Genomic DNA, 17,332 nt, shown 5'->3' with positions numbered 1-17,332 from the left:
CTTTTAGTTGGCTTTTTATTAATACAGTTGAATTGAAATTCAATTAAATAAAGACACAAAACAGATGTCTTCCTTAAGTTTCATCATGTTTACAGCCCATTGTATTTGTTTAATAGTTTGTGTTGATCTTACATAACTTATTTGTGTCTTTAGTTAGCAAATTATGATCCATATTACTTGCTTAGAACTTAAACAATACTAGTTATACTTCTTTGGAACAAAATTGTAGAAGGATTTTTGTAACATTTACTGTTAGTGCTCGCCAAGGTAAGTTTTAGTGGTTCTAATGTAAATGTATTTGTATCTGGCATTGTATAGTTAATAGGCTAATAACATATGCCTATTCACAACACTAACAAAATGTAAAATTTTGTATATTTTACTGATGTCGTTAATATTAGATTTGTGATATATATATAGCAATAATTATATTCCTTGAGGTCTACTTTCACTCGATCTGTGCTATAAACTGTGCTTTTACTTAAAGACAATATACAGTGATTATCAAGCCATGTGATTCTGCAAATGGTTAATTATTTCTAGTGTAATGTTAATGCAGATGTGCATAAATTATGAGCACATGAGACACCATCCTAGTAAAACCTTAAAATTGCAATTTTTAAAAAAAATAATAGAATACGTAAAACATTCACACAAATTGTCTGTCTAACGTAAAACTACGTCTTGAACGTGATATTGTTTCATGAAACAATTAGCTCTGGAGTGTAAGAATTACTATTATTATTGTTTTATATATATATATATATATATATATATATATAACCCAAACCCCATAACAGACTTAATGAAATATTTTACCTTCATGTGTTGTACTTAAAATTTTAAGGTATTAACAATGCTGTGAATCTTTAAACATTGAATTTATCCTACATTTATCCCAGTTTTAAGGTTAAAACAAAGAGGTTGTGATAGGACTGCAGTACAAATAAACGATTGTGTCCTCCAGAGGAAATCAAAACAATCGAAATCATTCACAGAAATGCTGATCAATTTATATGTTGTTGATGAGGTGCATTATACTTTGTTTTTTCAATGTAACACTGCTGAGGAATCCGGTTAACAAAGGCATTAAAATGCAGAGAAACCTTCCGGAAGTGCCTTGCCAACATGGCTATGCTATTGGTTTTATTTTGTATTTTTTTCTTCGTTTCCTGATGTCACTTCCGGAGCACAGCGCGCAGGAGCTCAGGGAGTAGGAGCTGAGCGTGGAAGTTTTGCAGCTGAACTCTCTTGAAATAATATACACATTACATCAATCCACAAAAGCTCCAAACACAGCTGCTGACTTCATAAAGACCCAGGTTAAAGAATCAAATCTTTGCACTGAATCAGAACGTTAATTCAAATCTTGTAAGTTCTCAGAGAGGGTGATATTCATATAAAGTCAGAAAAAGTCATGGAAAGTCAAATGAAGCAAAGGAAACATAACCAGGAGGAAACTGAGTGATGGTAACGGACTACATGGCTTATTACGGGGTTAAAGAGCATGTTAGTCTGCGGGCAATGAAACCACAATAAAAAGCACATTTAGCAGTGCCACTCAGTAGCACACAGAGCGTTTCAGTATGTGTAGCTCACTTTGTTCTTTAGTAGAACTTCCATGGCTTCCACACACTGATGTTGTCTGAAGATGCTGCTGATAGATGTGCCCGCCCGGTCGGACCGCTGTGGCTGTGACCGTCTGTGAGCGTCTTTGGGCTGGAGGAGGGTTTTCTACTAACTATCATTAGAATTAGTATTATTATAGGTTGTAAATAAATAAATTAGTGCACTACTGCCCCCTAAAATTGAGGTAAGAAGCTGAATTGTTAAGTTTCATTTTTTGTTAGGTTTAATTTTCAGTTCTCATTCATTTATTAAGCCACACAAAATGCCTCCGCGATTGACCAGTAGATCATGATCGACGCATTGGACACCACTGACATAGACTATAGTTTTATATCAATTATTTCAGATAATTTATTTTGATACCAAAAACGTTAACTCAAGCATTAAACATTTGGGTTTTTTTCTTTGCCTTTCCATTCCAATGTGCCATTCACTGCCACCGCATCTTTGTGCTGAAAGCAGTGAGATATACCAGCTGCCTTTGGGATGTGCTAAATTTAAGCGCAAAAATAGGCACCGCAAACAGTTGCAGGTTTAAGAAATTTTATTGCGCTTGTTGATTGAGAATTTTTGCATTTTAATAAAGAGAGAGCAATAACTTAATCCACCTTGCGTTTTTTAAAATATATCTTATATATATTTATCTATTGTGGGTGACCTTGTCTCAGTGGTGGAGTGGGTCCAAATCCTGCTCTAACCAAGTCATTGTCATTGTGTCATTGGGCATGAATGTTGGTGGTGGTCAGAGGGCCGTAGGCACGAAATGGCAGCCCCAGGGCTGCTGTGGCTACATTGTAGCTTACCACCACTGATGTGAGTGACTGGTGTGAATAAATGATGGTTTCTGTACACGCTTTGAGTCTTCTTGAAAAAAGCGCTATATACATCTAAGCCATTGATATATTTTATTATATATAACATAGACCAGACCATACACCAGATCTGCAACACTTAAAAAGGTTTGTCACAATATTTCAGTGAAAATAAACATTTAAAGATGGTTAATTTGATACTAAAAATGTATTAGCAGTATTTAACACTAGACTAGACTAGAGCTCCAAAGGGCACCTCACATGGTCTATGGGGGCGACCTGGTGCCCGCGGGTACCATGTTGGTGACCCCTGCTCTACAGACTGGAGTACTTTGCATAATAAGGGAAAGCAAAGCTTCAGGGCTTGAGACCAAAATGTGCTGATTGACTGTGAAAGCTCAGCATTACCCAGTAAAACAAAATATTACACCCTTAACAGGTTACAAGTTTATTGCGGAAGAAAAACGTTATACAAATATAATCACAGTTTTCAAGTTTTCTAATCCTAATCACACAACACCCATAGAGGAGCAAATACAAAACCCACATACCCACGCAGAAAGATTGTGTGAACACCACACAAAAAATGTCCCAACTTATTTTTGGATCATTTTTGCATGACAAAGAGCAAACTACCATTAACTGACAAATAAAAGTTATTATACAGTCCTTTTAGACCAGTAAAATGTGTGTGTTTAGCTTTGTTAGAAGGAGGGACCCACACCTTACCTTTAGTAGTAAATGATACTTAAGCACCCGCTGCATAGGAACAACCAGAAGATCCTGAAGCTTGAACTTTCCCTCCTGGACTTTCATAGTACATTCCTATAAATAAAGAAGAAGAAAAAAGGGCATTTGTTAACCTTTTGATATAAGCATATTGGTCCCTGTTTTGAGCAGCCCAGCCTGCATGGTGCACCTAGAGACCGAGTTGTGTAATTATTCAAGGATTGGACAGATGCTGTGTTCTCCCAGGAAGATAGGTGCTCAGAATTGCATCCACCTCATTCAGCTAGATCAAATTCTGTCATTATTCAGGGCCATGGTTCAGTATGAGGACTCAAGAATTTTATTGTCATTTCCATGTTTGAATATGTGAAAGCAAAATGTGTGCCTCAGGGCCAGGAGCATACTATAAACATAGATAATAAAAGGAAAAGTTGACAAGTATAATAAAAAATCAAAAGAAACACATAGGACAATGAGGAGGATATATGGACGTGTAGTAGCATTAGAGCTTTGGATTGTCGTTCATCAGTCTTGTAACTTCTGGAAAGAAGCTGCGCTGGAACCTTGTTTTGGCTCTGAAGCTGCAGAGTCTTTTCTAGAGGTGAGGAGTCTGAATAGTCTGTTTTCTGCGTGGGTGAAGTCAGATAATCCTGCCTGACTTAAGAGGTGGAAAGGAAGCAGTGTTTCTCACCAAGAGGTCTGTCAACCATCTCCCAAGGACAACAACCGCACCCGGACCACGATGGTCTATTGCACCCAAGTGAGCAGTGCCAATGTGCTGGTGTGCTGCTGTGTGCCTCAGTTGCTTTGGGTTGGAGAGATGTTCACGGATTCTATTGTCTCGCATTGATGCCTCGCAGTCAGGGCTGGCACAGGCAAGTGTAAAACACCTTCTTTAAAGGTAGTAGAGTTGTCACGATACCAAAATGAGTAACCACGATACTATACCAAACAAAGTATCATGGTTCTATGTATTATCGCGATACTGAAGCTTTTTTTTAATTATTATTTTTATGAACTGTAATGTATTTGTACAAGTTAGACTTATTAATTACTTATAGTGTTGTTTGGTGCATGATAAAAGTACATGAACAAAAGCATATAAGCAATAAAAAACTAATAAATGAAGTTAGAATTTATATGGTTGAAATTAAAAAAATAATCATTCAGTTTCCTTTGCACATCAATTTATGTTTAGCTAATATTAATAATCAACTTAGGATAACAAATCCACTGTCTTTAAAAAAAATTAAAAAAAAATATTTGACAATAATGCTTCTTCTCTAACATAATAAACAATAGAGGATAAAATACAATAAACAGGAACTGATTCCCTGAAAAAACTATATTTGTATGCATTTTCTGGGTGACATCACTGGTGTTTTATGAGATTGGATGTGATCCCTCCTTTATATGTATATAATTTGTAAATATTGTTTGAACATTGTAAATATCTCTGTAAATATATATATATATATATATATATATATATATATATTGGCTCCTATAGCTTGGTGGCAGCACCTGCACAGTGGATCTTCTATTGCTTTATCGTCTCTGCCTCGTTTAAAGCCATAGCAATAGTTCCAAATGGGACTTTGGGAGTTTGGTTTTTTGAGCAAAATGAGTGATGCCACTGACGACGATTGTGTTTGTGACTGTAAGCAGTGCACGCGTCCAGGCAAGACAAAGCTTTAGCTTGTTGTTGTTTTAAAGCAAGTTTCTGTCGAAGTGGAGCTGTATTCATGGTGCTCGTTCTGCCTGCAGAAACACGAACAGCTAATCAGCAAACAGACGGGCGGACCCAGCGTGCGGAAACAGCCTATCATATCTCCGCACGTCACCAGTAACAGGCAAACAGCCAATCATTCAGTAGCTGTGGAGTCAGGTTGCCATGTTAGTGTGTTTTCAAGTAAATAGGGTGCAGTGAGCTTAGACTGTGCAGTGAGAAGCCGGGAGGAGAGTAGAGGCAGCCGCTATGAAGCGGAAAGTAGCACCGGTAGTACCGTTATCCACGGTAGTACCGTCATCGAGAATTTCTGGTATAGTAGGAACCATTACAATTTGGCACCGCGGGGTACCTTGTGTATTGTGCAACTATAAAAGGTAGGGTAGGGGATTTTTGAAAGCTAGCATGATTTTTAATGTAGCTTTAAGATTGGCTCCGCCTTCATCCCCCTCAAGTGCACGAGCAGGGCTGCTGCTGCGCATCTAAGATCATCGTTTTGTATTGTGTAGGAACTTTGTCGTCTCATGTCTCATTCAGTATTAAGTAAACTAAAATTTCTCATTATGTGTTATAAAACGTGACTAAAAACTATGTTTAAAGTCCGTCACGGGTGACGCGCTTTGAGTGTGGGCTCGTGCACGCGAGGTGCTGAGAATGAGCAGGGAGACGGGGAGACGTGATTGGTTAAAAAAAACGGCTCGTTTTTTTCCATTGGTCGAAGTAATTACAGGTTTACAGCTGCTACAGTTGACAGATTTTCTTCTTTCCTTTTACAGAGCACATAAGATCTTAATTCATATCAGGACATTTACAAAATTTCAACAAAAAACTTAAAAAGTGTATCTGGAGAACATCGCCTACCCTCGCTTTAAAGGAGCAAAGTCCGTTTACTATTTCCTTATTGAAGTGCATGATGCGCTGTGCTCTCCTCTAACTGTGCTGTGATACAAAATATCTACACCATGTTTGATTTTTTTGGGACAGTGCAGTGCAGGTGGCCTTGTGGTTAAGGAAGTGGGCTTGTAATTGGTGGGTCACAAGTTCGAATCTCACCTGGGCCATCACCGCGGGATGTTGAGCAACCCTTAACCCTAAATGCTGACCAGTGGCAGCCCACTGCTACCCCTTAGGGAGAATGGTTAAAATGCAAAACTTGAATACTGTGATTATTACAGGATACATTATCATTATTCGGTGCTCTGGTTTTGATGGCAGCGCTCAATATCTCAGACTTCCTCATTAATAAGAAACCCATCAATTTCCCCAGAAAAAGGCATCACTCACCTAGAGCACATCTGTCACAACAAGCCACCTGTTCCATTCTCGGACCTTGTCCAAAGGTTCAGCATCGGGAGTGATCAGTTCTTGAAATATCTGCAACTCCAATCATGCATCCAATCAAAGCTAAGAAATCCAACCATAAACCCAGATCTCACATCTAAATCCTCAGAGTTATTAAATATCCCCACAAAAAATAAGCTGCTCTCTAAAATATACAAACTAATAACCCACTCAGACCAAACAACATCCATTCCATCCGTACAATAGCAATCAGACATTTCAATCACTTCCGATGCTGCCTTCTGGACACAAATCTGTACAAACATTTATTCAATAATCAAAACATCAATTTACACCTAATTCAATATATAACTCCATAGATGTCACTACACAGGTCAAAAATGTTTAAAATGGGTTTTGCATTGAAAAATTGTCCAAATGGCACACAAAACACTCCAGACACTTGCATGCACGCCACTTGGAGATGCACACGCGTTAATCAGTTTAGGAAAAAAGTCACGCAATCACTCTCCACCGTATTGGTCTGCCACAGGCCCTCACCCCCTCCCTCTGTTTGCTAGGTGACATATCAAACATAAATAAAAACACAAAACACAGGAAAATACTCCTCACAGCCCTAGCTATCACCAAGAAAACTATCCTCATGAACTGGAAATCCAAAAAGTCCATACACATCACATACTGGAAGAACCTTCTGTCAGACCACATGGAAATTAAAATACCCACCCCTCTAATCCCCCTGCACCTGGTCCCTACTTAGAGACTTTATTCACACCTAGTTCCTTTCTGTCTGAGTACCAAACCAACACAAACATCAATTACAGTTAAAATATGTCTATGGTAGGTTGTCAAAGGGGGTACATGAATAACAAAATTGAATTTGGAAACTAGAATATAAATGGACCAGCAGTCAGGAGCCTCCATGCATTGCCACAAATTACACTTTGGTCAATTTCAGACTACCCATGGATACAGATTATTATTATTATCATATATTATTCCTCAACAGGATAGGTACAATTCATTGAACCATTTTACTGTACGGCTACATTGTACGTGACATTACATCAGTGGTTCCCACCTTTATTGGGTTAATTTTAATTAATATTAATTTTAATATCACACATTTTGGCGTCTCCAGGGACTAAATACCCCCAGCCTGTGAGCCAGATAGCAAAATAATAAGTGACATGTAGGAGGTAGCAGTGCACCTTTAGATGAGAGATCATCCATGCTCAGCAGAGCTAAGAGGAAGAGAGGAAAGGAGTTTACGAGACAGAAAATGTGTTCCCAGCAGCGCACAGCAGCGCACTCCGACCAGAGCAAGTGTGGAATTCATGGATAATGTGGCAATTGTGAGATAAAACCATAAAAAACGAGGCAAGCAGTGACACTGTACGTCGGGGAGGAAGAGGAAGTTGCGTGTGTACAGACTGACGGGAGAGAAAGTTGGAGGAACGCCAAAATACAGTAAGAAATACATTCAACACTGACCCAGATCGCAAAAAAATAATAATGTTGCCATCAAAAGCCCGGTCTGTGTTTTTTTTGGCACTAAGGGGGTAGAAAATGGCTGGGACTGAATGAGTTAATATTATAATTATTATTTTTATTATCATTGTAATTAAAAATGGGAGGGGCAAATAACCATACGTCCCAACGTGACCAATGAGTGAGGGACTTTGTGTCCAATTACAGGTGATTTTACTTCTGAACTGTCTGTGGTTTCATCCAATGGTTGGTTAGTTTCAGTCAGGCAGGCTAGACATTGAAATGCTCATCAATTACAGCCATTCACTCAGTCAGGGAGGCCAGACATTGAGAGCTAATGAGAACCATTCACAGGGTCGATAATCTTTAAGTTTTCATGCAGTGTTGAATCAACATAAAACCCAAGCCTTCATTATTATTACCCAAATGTATACTATAAACACAAACATGTAAGAATATCTAAATACTGTACCACTGAAGGTTAGCAGTTATCCACCATATTTCATAATACAAAAATCTAGTTTTAGTGAAATTGCTTTTAATGTTTACAATTAGCAAATGTTTAACTGGTTCAGAGAAATCCATTAGTAATGTCAAAAACCTTTGTTTACAATAGCTTACACTTCTAAAATCGAATATTTTTGGTCAGAAATAAGGATTGCTCGTATAGTCAGAAAACAAACAAATATTTTAAATTTGTAAATTATTTCTGGATTACACAGATTTCCTATCTTTGTGTAGCACACACAAATGGTTTACACTAATAGATGCTGCCCCCTCTACATTTATTGAATGTAAAAAAAAAAAAACAGTTTTTGTTTCAGTGAACATTTTTCTGGTACATTAGGGATTTGAAATACATTTTTAACTTACAAACGCGCATCAAAACAGTTTAGATGAGAGTATATTACCTCAACTTTATCCTTGACGTCCTCTCGTGTGGCTATAAGCTCGTCAATTTTCTTTTGAGCATTCTCGATATGGCTGCAGTATTGGCCATATATCAACAACCTGAGAAAGAAGAAAAAGCAGTCATTATTCTAAACAAATTAACCTAGATTATCTTATAAATATCCCTTCATCAAAGTACAGGGGAAGCTGTTCAAAGGTTTCATTCTTCCAAGATGCAAAAACTGGCCAGTTTGTGCCCAAAATAAACATAAGTGTACTGGTCTCTCGATGAGGAAATACTGGAGTTAACGAATAAAAGATAGTGATAAAAATAATGTGAATGTTTCAGAAATGGAAATAATTGTCATCGAGCCCAGACCCGAAATTTGGGATATCAGTCCCACCTAGGGCGGCTAATTCCCTTTGGCATTTTTAACATGCTATATTTTTTTGTTTATGTGTGGATGTGATAGCCGTTGCAGAATGGCAACTTAATAGACGTTATCACTTCTTTAATAATTAAAGTAGTCCCTTGCTGTATTGCGGTTCACCTTTCGCAGTCTTTGTGTTTTGCTGATTTTTTTTACAGTGAAATTTTGGATGCAATTTTTTTACAGTGTTATGCACGCACATGATTGGCTGGTGACACATCAGAGGACCCAGCAGCCATTCTTTTGTGATAATGTCACCGTTCCAGTAAACAGATTTGGGTTGCAAGATTCAAATGTATTTGTTATCAGATTTGAATTAATTTTTGCCAATTAATTGATAACCGTTAACCTAACAAAAACTTCAGAAGATAGCAGAGCTGTCCCGAGTATTCTGAATGTTTTGAATCACCAAAAATCTGACATAATTTGCGGGACGAGTTAGTGGACAAAGTTTTAGACACAGTGATTCAAATATCTTTATGTCCTAATAAATTACAAAAATGAAGACCTCGTACAATAACAAACCAAATGGCCTTCAAATTGGCTTAAGAATAGAGTGTATTTTGCTTCATGGAATAATAATAATAATAATAATAATAATAATAATATGGTTGCATCAAAGCCTTGCTTGCCTCATTATGTGAAGACAACATATCCAGATATGAACAGTGGTGGCCATCAAGGCCAGCAAGGCCTTCTCTGCTGACCTAAACATACACAGAAAAGTAATTTTTTTCTTTCGTAAATATTTTTTAATAAAATTATTCTCCCTGGTCTGTTCTCTTTATCTCATATTATATCCTCTTGGTTGCTTCTAGTGTTATATATTATGGTAGAGTTTTTATCTAATTATATTTCAGCTAGCTTGTGTTGCCAGGTTGTATGAAATCTGCCTGAGGGCTTCAGAATCAACAGAGCAGGCTCCTGCGTCTGCGCACTGTAAGTGAACGGACACAGCAATAGCCAATAAGCTCTCAAGTCTGCGACACCTAGGCCAGCGCGAAGGTCTTATGCTGAAGTTGACATCTACACATCCTGTGATTGGATAAGCATTCGTGAGAAGCTGGGAGGTGGCTGTAGGGTGTATTTTTTCAAGACGGACCTTTCAAGAAAAACTGGACCTTGTGAGAAGATGTCGTCCGACCCCGATGCTAGCTAACCTATCCCAACAGGGACTTTCAGACAAGCAACTATGAACGTTACCCGTGGCTAACAGCTTCAGAGAACCACTGCAAATTATACTGCTGGGAAGGCCGGTTGTTTGCAACTGATCGATTTGGTGTTTCGAGCTACACTGGGTTTGCCAACTTAAGTTGTTTCACCAAGGCAGCAATGAGACATCAAAACACGGCAGGACACTTACATGCAACAGTGCTTTTAAATACGTTTTTGGACACCCGAACGGATCTGCAGCTCAGCGAACAGGCATGCAGGGAAATGGAGCTCCACAAGAAACAACTGGCCTGTTTGGTTGTGACCATCCCTGTGTCTACTGCCTCTGTTGAGCACTCATTCTCAGCATCAAAGCGTCATAAAACCTTTTCCAGAAACATGAGCGGACCATGTCCATAGAAAAGGACTTACTCATGGACCTGAAGCAAAGAGATCAACTGTACAACAGAGCCATTGGAGGTCTTCTTGAGAAAAGAAAGAAGGATAGATTTTATTTTGAAATAAGCAGGCGATGTGGAGGAGATCCATGTTGGTGAGTGCATTAGTATTTTTAATACGTTTTTGCCATTTTATTTCTTTAGTGGTCAATCAATGGTATCAAAATAAAATGGCAAAATCAAATTAAAAAAAATTCTGATCCACTGCAATTTATGATGTAAATAGCATGGGGTGCGTAGCTGCGTGACTTGTTCAGTTGTTTTGCTGTTGCATTTTCTCCAAGACAAATGCAAATAATGCGTTTGCTTTACTTTTTAAATTTTCAATGAATTGTTGGTTTTGTTATCGCCTTGTTGGTGTCTTATATGAAATGGCGACAATGCATATTTTATTGGACAAAGTGGTTTAAGCTCACATATACTTTTGGTGAACTTATTAAAACTTTGTTGACTAATGTTTTAAATCAGCTTTCATTTTTTAGATTTGGCAGTATCCGTGATCTTAGTTTCCTACTCTTAATTGTGAATGCAAGCTTAATGATTTTAAATGCGCTGGAAATTAAGCGTTGCTTGAACAACTTATATTCAGGGCCAGATTAACACTTTGCTGTATCCTGGGCAACAATTTTCAAAGGCCCCATAATCATGACCCCAGGATTACTATAATATGGCAAAAGAATAAATAAATTCCAGTAATATACATACATTTACTCACTACACCAATATCTAATTCCATCTCATCAAGTGCATTTTGTTGTACAGATGTGCAAATGCTCATAGAAATACAAATGCACCACTATATTCTCTTGTCAAAGCCCCTCCCTCACATATGATGCTATGAAATAAAACACAGCAGCATCAGTATAATCAGGCAAAACATAAACATCTGAAAACCTGTCAATTTCTGTCAAAGAAATGCTGATCTGGCAAAATACTCTGGAGTGAAAAAATGACCTATGTTCGGTATATGTTTCTTTAAATTTTCTGCGTTTCTGATCGCCTTCTCCTTTTTTAGTTTCCGTTTAGCGCTCCCACTTAGCTGCCTCTCCATGTTTGCATTTTTTTGAGTTGCACAGAGCAGTGGTTCCCAAACTTTTTGTGCCCAAGGTACACCAAAGGACAAGTAAAAATCTGAAGGCACACCTATTGTGCAAAATAGCCTTTATAACACGTGTTATTACTCATATCATGTACAATATCTGTAAATGTGTATAATTATTTATGAAAGCCAAATAAAATGAGACAACTATATTACTTATGAAATATATCTTTACGAACAACATATAATACATACAAGTGTATAATGAAATGAGTGCATACAAAGTAGTACATTAAAAAATATTTATTTTTGTGTTGCAATAATATTGCAATAATTAGGGCCCAATAAAATCAGTTTTATTTTTTCCAAATTCTGTTTTCCACATTTTTATTAATTCCGTTTTTTTTTCCGAAATTATTTTTTTCATAAAATATTCGTTTTTAACTCCTGTGAGAAAACTAAATAAATACTAATAAATAAAAAACCGATAATTAAACAAAATGTCAAAAATAAAGTAAATTAAAAGGTAGATATAAGTTGTAGTGACATGGATTATTCTGACTGCTCATTTTTAGTTATTTATATGTCATATGAATATGTATGAGAATAAAATTAATGTCACCCCATTGCAAATTCCACTCAGCGATCAATGGTTTACTGAATCTGATCAGGTTTATTGATTAAGTTTTGATCAACTTAATTTAAATTCACCTAACTTAAATGATCCTGATGACATCTTTCCAGACCGTAATAATTAAACAACAACAAATGAATGATCTCGTCCACAGCTGTTTGAAGCGGCCCGAACGGGAGGGGAGCGGGCGGTGCATGAATGTGTGCTAATTCTCACAGCAAAGGCTACATCGACATGGATTATGAAGTTTTGTAAAAGTATATAACTGGCCTATCTACACTACTAATTTTTTTAAACTACATAATTCAATCTAAATTGCAAGTTCAACAATTAGAGATACCTACCTTTCCTTGAAATCCAGGAAAATCTTCCCCAGGCCACTTCCTCCGCTTACCATGCTGAGATCAATTGCTTGCAGTAGGGCAAAATGGACTCTTATGATATCCTGTGTGAACATTTTGGTAACAATTTAACAACATTTTTCCAGAACTGTCAACATGAATACAGTTTGCAATATATTTGCATATTCAGCATAGTTATCATATTGTCTATGTTGCGTATCTACCAATATAAATAAAATGTGCCTTACATTGTCAGTAGCTTTTTGCTTTTCCTTTTAGTGTTTTACCAGATGTTTGTTGACACAACATGGGTTGATTTTCAGTTCTATTATTGTCTTGTGTGTATAGTAGAACTAAAAATACAGCTAACTGTGACATTGACATTACTTGATATTTATAAGATATATAAATCCACTGAATTGTTTTTCATTTACAATGTAGCAGAATAAAATGATGTGCCACATAGCAGATCATGCAGCTTAGTGAACTGAAGATGGAAGCACAGAATGACAACAAAAAAGAAACACCAGGCCATGAGAAACTGTTCAGTGTTGGAAACTATTTACAGTATGTTTGCTGATATCCTCAGGGTCTGCCAGGCTTATTATCACACCTGGATAAAACTAGAAAAATTATTAAAGGATGGTAAAAACTAAGGTTAAAGAATTTTCAATTATATGGGTCAGATGGGTTTTGGAATTTTTCCCCCTTTTGTGAGATATCAAAATTGGTTTGATAATCCAGAACATATACTCTAAGTGTGATAAATATGCAAAATTTCCAAGTTTCCAGGATTGCTGAATGCTAATCTTCCACTGTGATGAGAACACTGAGCCAAGAAACATAAATGCTACATAAAAGGGCACTCACCTCAAGATTGAGAAACACAACTTCCATGTCTTGTGCACTTAGCACCTGCTTCAATGGGATCATATAATTCTTGAAAGGAGATAAGACACAGGGATTAAAAATGAATAAAAAACAAATGCTGAAAAAGTAATGCCAAATAAAGTTGTCAAGATTAACTGGCTGATCTTTAAAGCAGAGCTGTATTTGTAATATTATTGGCAATACAATTAAATAATTAAATGGATACCAACAATTAGATAACGTATTGACTACAACAACGGATGTGCTATAAATTCATGAAATGGTGGACAAAATAAAGCTGCTTGCTATTTCTTAAGTAATTGTTTTATGGCCATCGCATTTAATCATCATAATGAAAACACAGACATCAGTTTCTTAATTCATAGACATGAGAAGAGGGTTAGGGTTAGGAAGTTAGAGAGTTACAGAATATCTTTAAATATGTGTGAGTGAAGAGAGAATTATGAAGTTGTGTTAGATTGTTGAGTAGGGAGAATAGAGCAGTAGAATTCCCTGACTACAGCAAACTCCTCTTAAGCAGGAGGTGGATTTAGCTATAGATATACAGTACTCTTTGTGGTGGCAGGTAATTGTACATTTCTTTTGTGAAAAGTGAGTCCAGTAATGGCACTCAGGCTAGCGTCCTTCAGCGGTCAGTTGCTACAGTGCAGTAATGAACCAAGGTGCAAAACAAGAGAGGGAGACCATTCTGGTTTTAAGGAAGCTTTGCTTTTGAGGATAAATTGTAGACAGTTTTCATAATCTTAGGTCAGTCCATCCTGGTTATGGCTGTCCAGCCCATGCTTAGGATGTTACTAATGGCGGCAGTGAAAGAGTTCCAGTTGATATTCTTAATATTGAAAAAAATAAAATGAAACATGAAGAGTAACACTAACCCCTAAAAGCTCAAACATACACAATGGACTTTGCACTTACACTCCTCAGAGCTTACATACTCGGGCACACCGCCTTGTAGTAGTTTTCATTAAAATCCTCCATTTCCCAAAATTCTCAGTGGTTCTCAAAAGTTATCTAGGGGTCAGGGTAGACTGCCTGTGTCCCCGAAGCTGTACAGGGTTTATTCTGCGCTGGAAAACAAACCACAGCTTTCTACCTTCAGGTTCAGTCTATTAGGTGGTCTTACGACCCGATGAAGTCATTGTGGGAGTCTCTGGAATGACCTTGATGTGAGATTGGTTCCTCCACAGAGTTCCTAAAGGCAGTCCACGTGGTAAGATCTCAGCGCTTGAGTCGGACCCCTCACTGTACCTGTTTCCTTTGTGTTCTTCACCCAGACTTTTTGTCCTGGTCTGAGCTCTTGTTTGACCTTCACTTTGTGTCTTTTGTTGAACCAGAAGGCCTGTTTTATCTTTAAATCTTGATCCTTCTGTTGGAAAGCTTGGAGGTTTGGCCAACCTGGCCTCAGCCTGTCCTGACTGACGGGAAGAGGCGTTGTGATGTTTCGTCCCATCAGCAGCTGAGCAGGGGATGAGCCATGTGAAATGGAGTTGCCCTATAAGCCATGAGGGCCTTGTGTGGATCCTCCCCTTTTCTTAGGAGAGATTTCACTGTTCTGACTGCCCTCTCAGCCTCCCCATTACTTTGAGGATAGCGCGGACTGGTGGTGATGTGAGTGAAATCGTAATCCCGAGCAAAGTCTGTAAACTCTGCAGCTGAGAACTGGGGACCGTTATCTGTGATGACAGTCTCCGGAACTCCAAATCGACTTCATTTTAGCTGTCATGTGAGCAGTTTTAGTGGAGGTGAGGTTGGCTACCTCTATATAGCGTGAGAAATAGTCAATCACCACAAGGTACATGGCATTGTTCCACTGAAAAAGGTATGCCGCTACACGCTGCCATGGCCTGTCCGGCACCGGTGTCGTCATCAGCGGTTCAGGTGCCTGGACAGCCTCACATGCACAAATCTCAAATTTCCCCATCTTCTGTTTAATTAGTCTGGTCAGACCTGGCCACCATACAGACTGCTGTGCTCTGGCTACACACTTAGTTATGCCATGGTGACCTTCATGAAGTCTGTCAAGCATGTTCTCTTGCATCGATACAAGTATAACATTTCTGTCACCTCTCATAAGCAATCCATCTGCCACTAGCAGGTCCTGGTGATACTGCCAGTATGACTGAAGATTAAGTGGAATGGATTTTCTGCTCAATGGTCAGCCTGCTTGCACCATGTTCTTCAGTCTCATGCAGACATCATCTGTATCCTGTGCATCACTGATCTGAGCCACCCTTTTCTCCGACACAGCTACAGGTATATGCTCCATCACAAGGTCGACGAATGCACATATGTCCTACTCTCTCTGCATTTCTTCAGATATGGGCTCATCCTGGATCAGTGACCTGGACAATGCATCCGCTGTGATCAGCTTCTTTCCAGGCACATGCTCAATCTCATAATTGAAACGAAGCAGTCGTAACCTGAACCTCAGTATACGTGAAAGTAAGTCACCCAGTGCCCTGCTCCCTAGCAGAGAAATAAGTGGCTTGTGATCAGTCTGTACCAGACCGTACCAGACAAGACTGGAAACGCTCACACACCCATGTCGGCGCGAGCACTTCCTTTTCAATCTGAGCGTATCTGCATTCTGTGTCCGTCAGGCTGCGTGAGATAAAGACGACAGGCCGCAATTCCCCGTTTGGCTGCTTCTGTGACAAAACTCCTCCCAACCCAAAGGAAGAAGCACCTGCTACAACCACTGTGTCCCCGTTCAGGCCGTACTGTGCCAAAATCGTGGGTGAGCTAAGTTCCTTCCGCAGCTCGTCGAACGCTCTCTGCTGAGCGCTCCCCCACAACCATGTAGTGTCCGTCTTAAGCAGGTCACGCAGTGGCTGTGTAAGCTCTGCTATACGTGGAGAGAACTTTCCCACGTAGTTAACCGTGCCCACCAGCCTTTTTACATCTGCAGCATTCTCGGGCATAGGCATCTCAGTGATTGCCTTCATTTTACCTGGATCGGCCTGAATGCCCTGAGCAGTCACTATGTGGCCCAGGAACATCCCCTCGTTAACCATAAACTGGCAATTTTCATTATTGAGCGTCGGACCCTCTTCCTGGAGCAGCTCCAACACTTTCTGCAGTCTGTGGTCATACTGCTCTCGTGTTGCTCCAAAAACAAGAATAACATCATCATGACACACAGTTCCTTCTAGTGCTGTCAACATTTGCAGCAGCCGCTTTTGAAAGTGTTCGGGTGCTGACGATATCCCGAACGGCAGTCTCACACACACACAGCACCTGCTTGTCGGTCGTATTATTTTGTGTCAGTTTAATACCACTAAACCTTTAGTGAACCCGCCCCTAGTGTTGAGGCAGTTGATGGTTGATAGACAAACGATAATAATTAGCAAAAGGTAGATGACGAGGTAGATGAGCAGAAGTCGCTTGAAGCAGTTGGTATGGTGTTGGTAACGATGCTTAGAACAAACCGGAAGTTATGTTGAATTACGAACATGTTTAGTATTTCAAACCATACTGATTCCGTGAATTATATATTTATTATTATCATTGTTATTAATGATGTAAAAATGTAAATATAGTTTTTGTCTTTGTAAGAAAAAAATAATGATAAACTTAACGTGCGTTTACTTGAAAACAATGATTGTTTTTACAATATTAATGTAAGAAAATTTTTTAGACAGGCACTAAAAACATTTCTTCCTTTTTAAAATTAACTATATTTTAAAAAGATACAATTTCTATTAAAAATTCTAAGATTTTTATTTGTCATCATGTACAACATAATGAAATAACAACCCCAAGTTCCCCGTTAAGCCCTCAGAGAATAAATAGAGTCAAGAATG

General features: G+C 38.5%; 1 protein-coding gene across 15 annotated transcripts in view; it reads right to left on the bottom strand.

Annotated features, from left to right (window-relative positions):
• Positions 1 to 17,332, bottom strand: part of vav2 (vav 2 guanine nucleotide exchange factor) — a 166,636-nt gene that overhangs the window by 97,868 nt on the left and 51,436 nt on the right. For all 15 annotated transcript variants that reach the window (XR_003675304.1, XR_003675305.1, XR_003675307.1 and 12 more), the window contains 4 exons: positions 13,509 to 13,577; positions 12,642 to 12,742; positions 8,604 to 8,703; positions 3,171 to 3,266 (listed from right to left, as the gene is read on the bottom strand). Coding sequence is in view for 11 of the 15 variants with exons in the window: in XM_028463684.1 (XP_028319485.1) it covers positions 3,171 to 3,266; positions 8,604 to 8,703; positions 12,642 to 12,742; positions 13,509 to 13,577 (366 nt within the window). In the remaining 4 variants the exon portion in view is untranslated. The remainder of the gene's footprint in view (positions 1 to 3,170; positions 3,267 to 8,603; positions 8,704 to 12,641; positions 12,743 to 13,508; positions 13,578 to 17,332) is intronic.

Source organism: Gouania willdenowi, chromosome 12 (genome assembly GCF_900634775.1).
Source record: "Gouania willdenowi chromosome 12, fGouWil2.1, whole genome shotgun sequence".
Taxonomy (NCBI): domain Eukaryota; kingdom Metazoa; phylum Chordata; class Actinopteri; order Blenniiformes; family Gobiesocidae; genus Gouania; species Gouania willdenowi.
The sequence above is the reverse complement of the archived record's forward strand: the minus strand, read 5'-3'. Positions and strand labels throughout refer to the sequence as shown.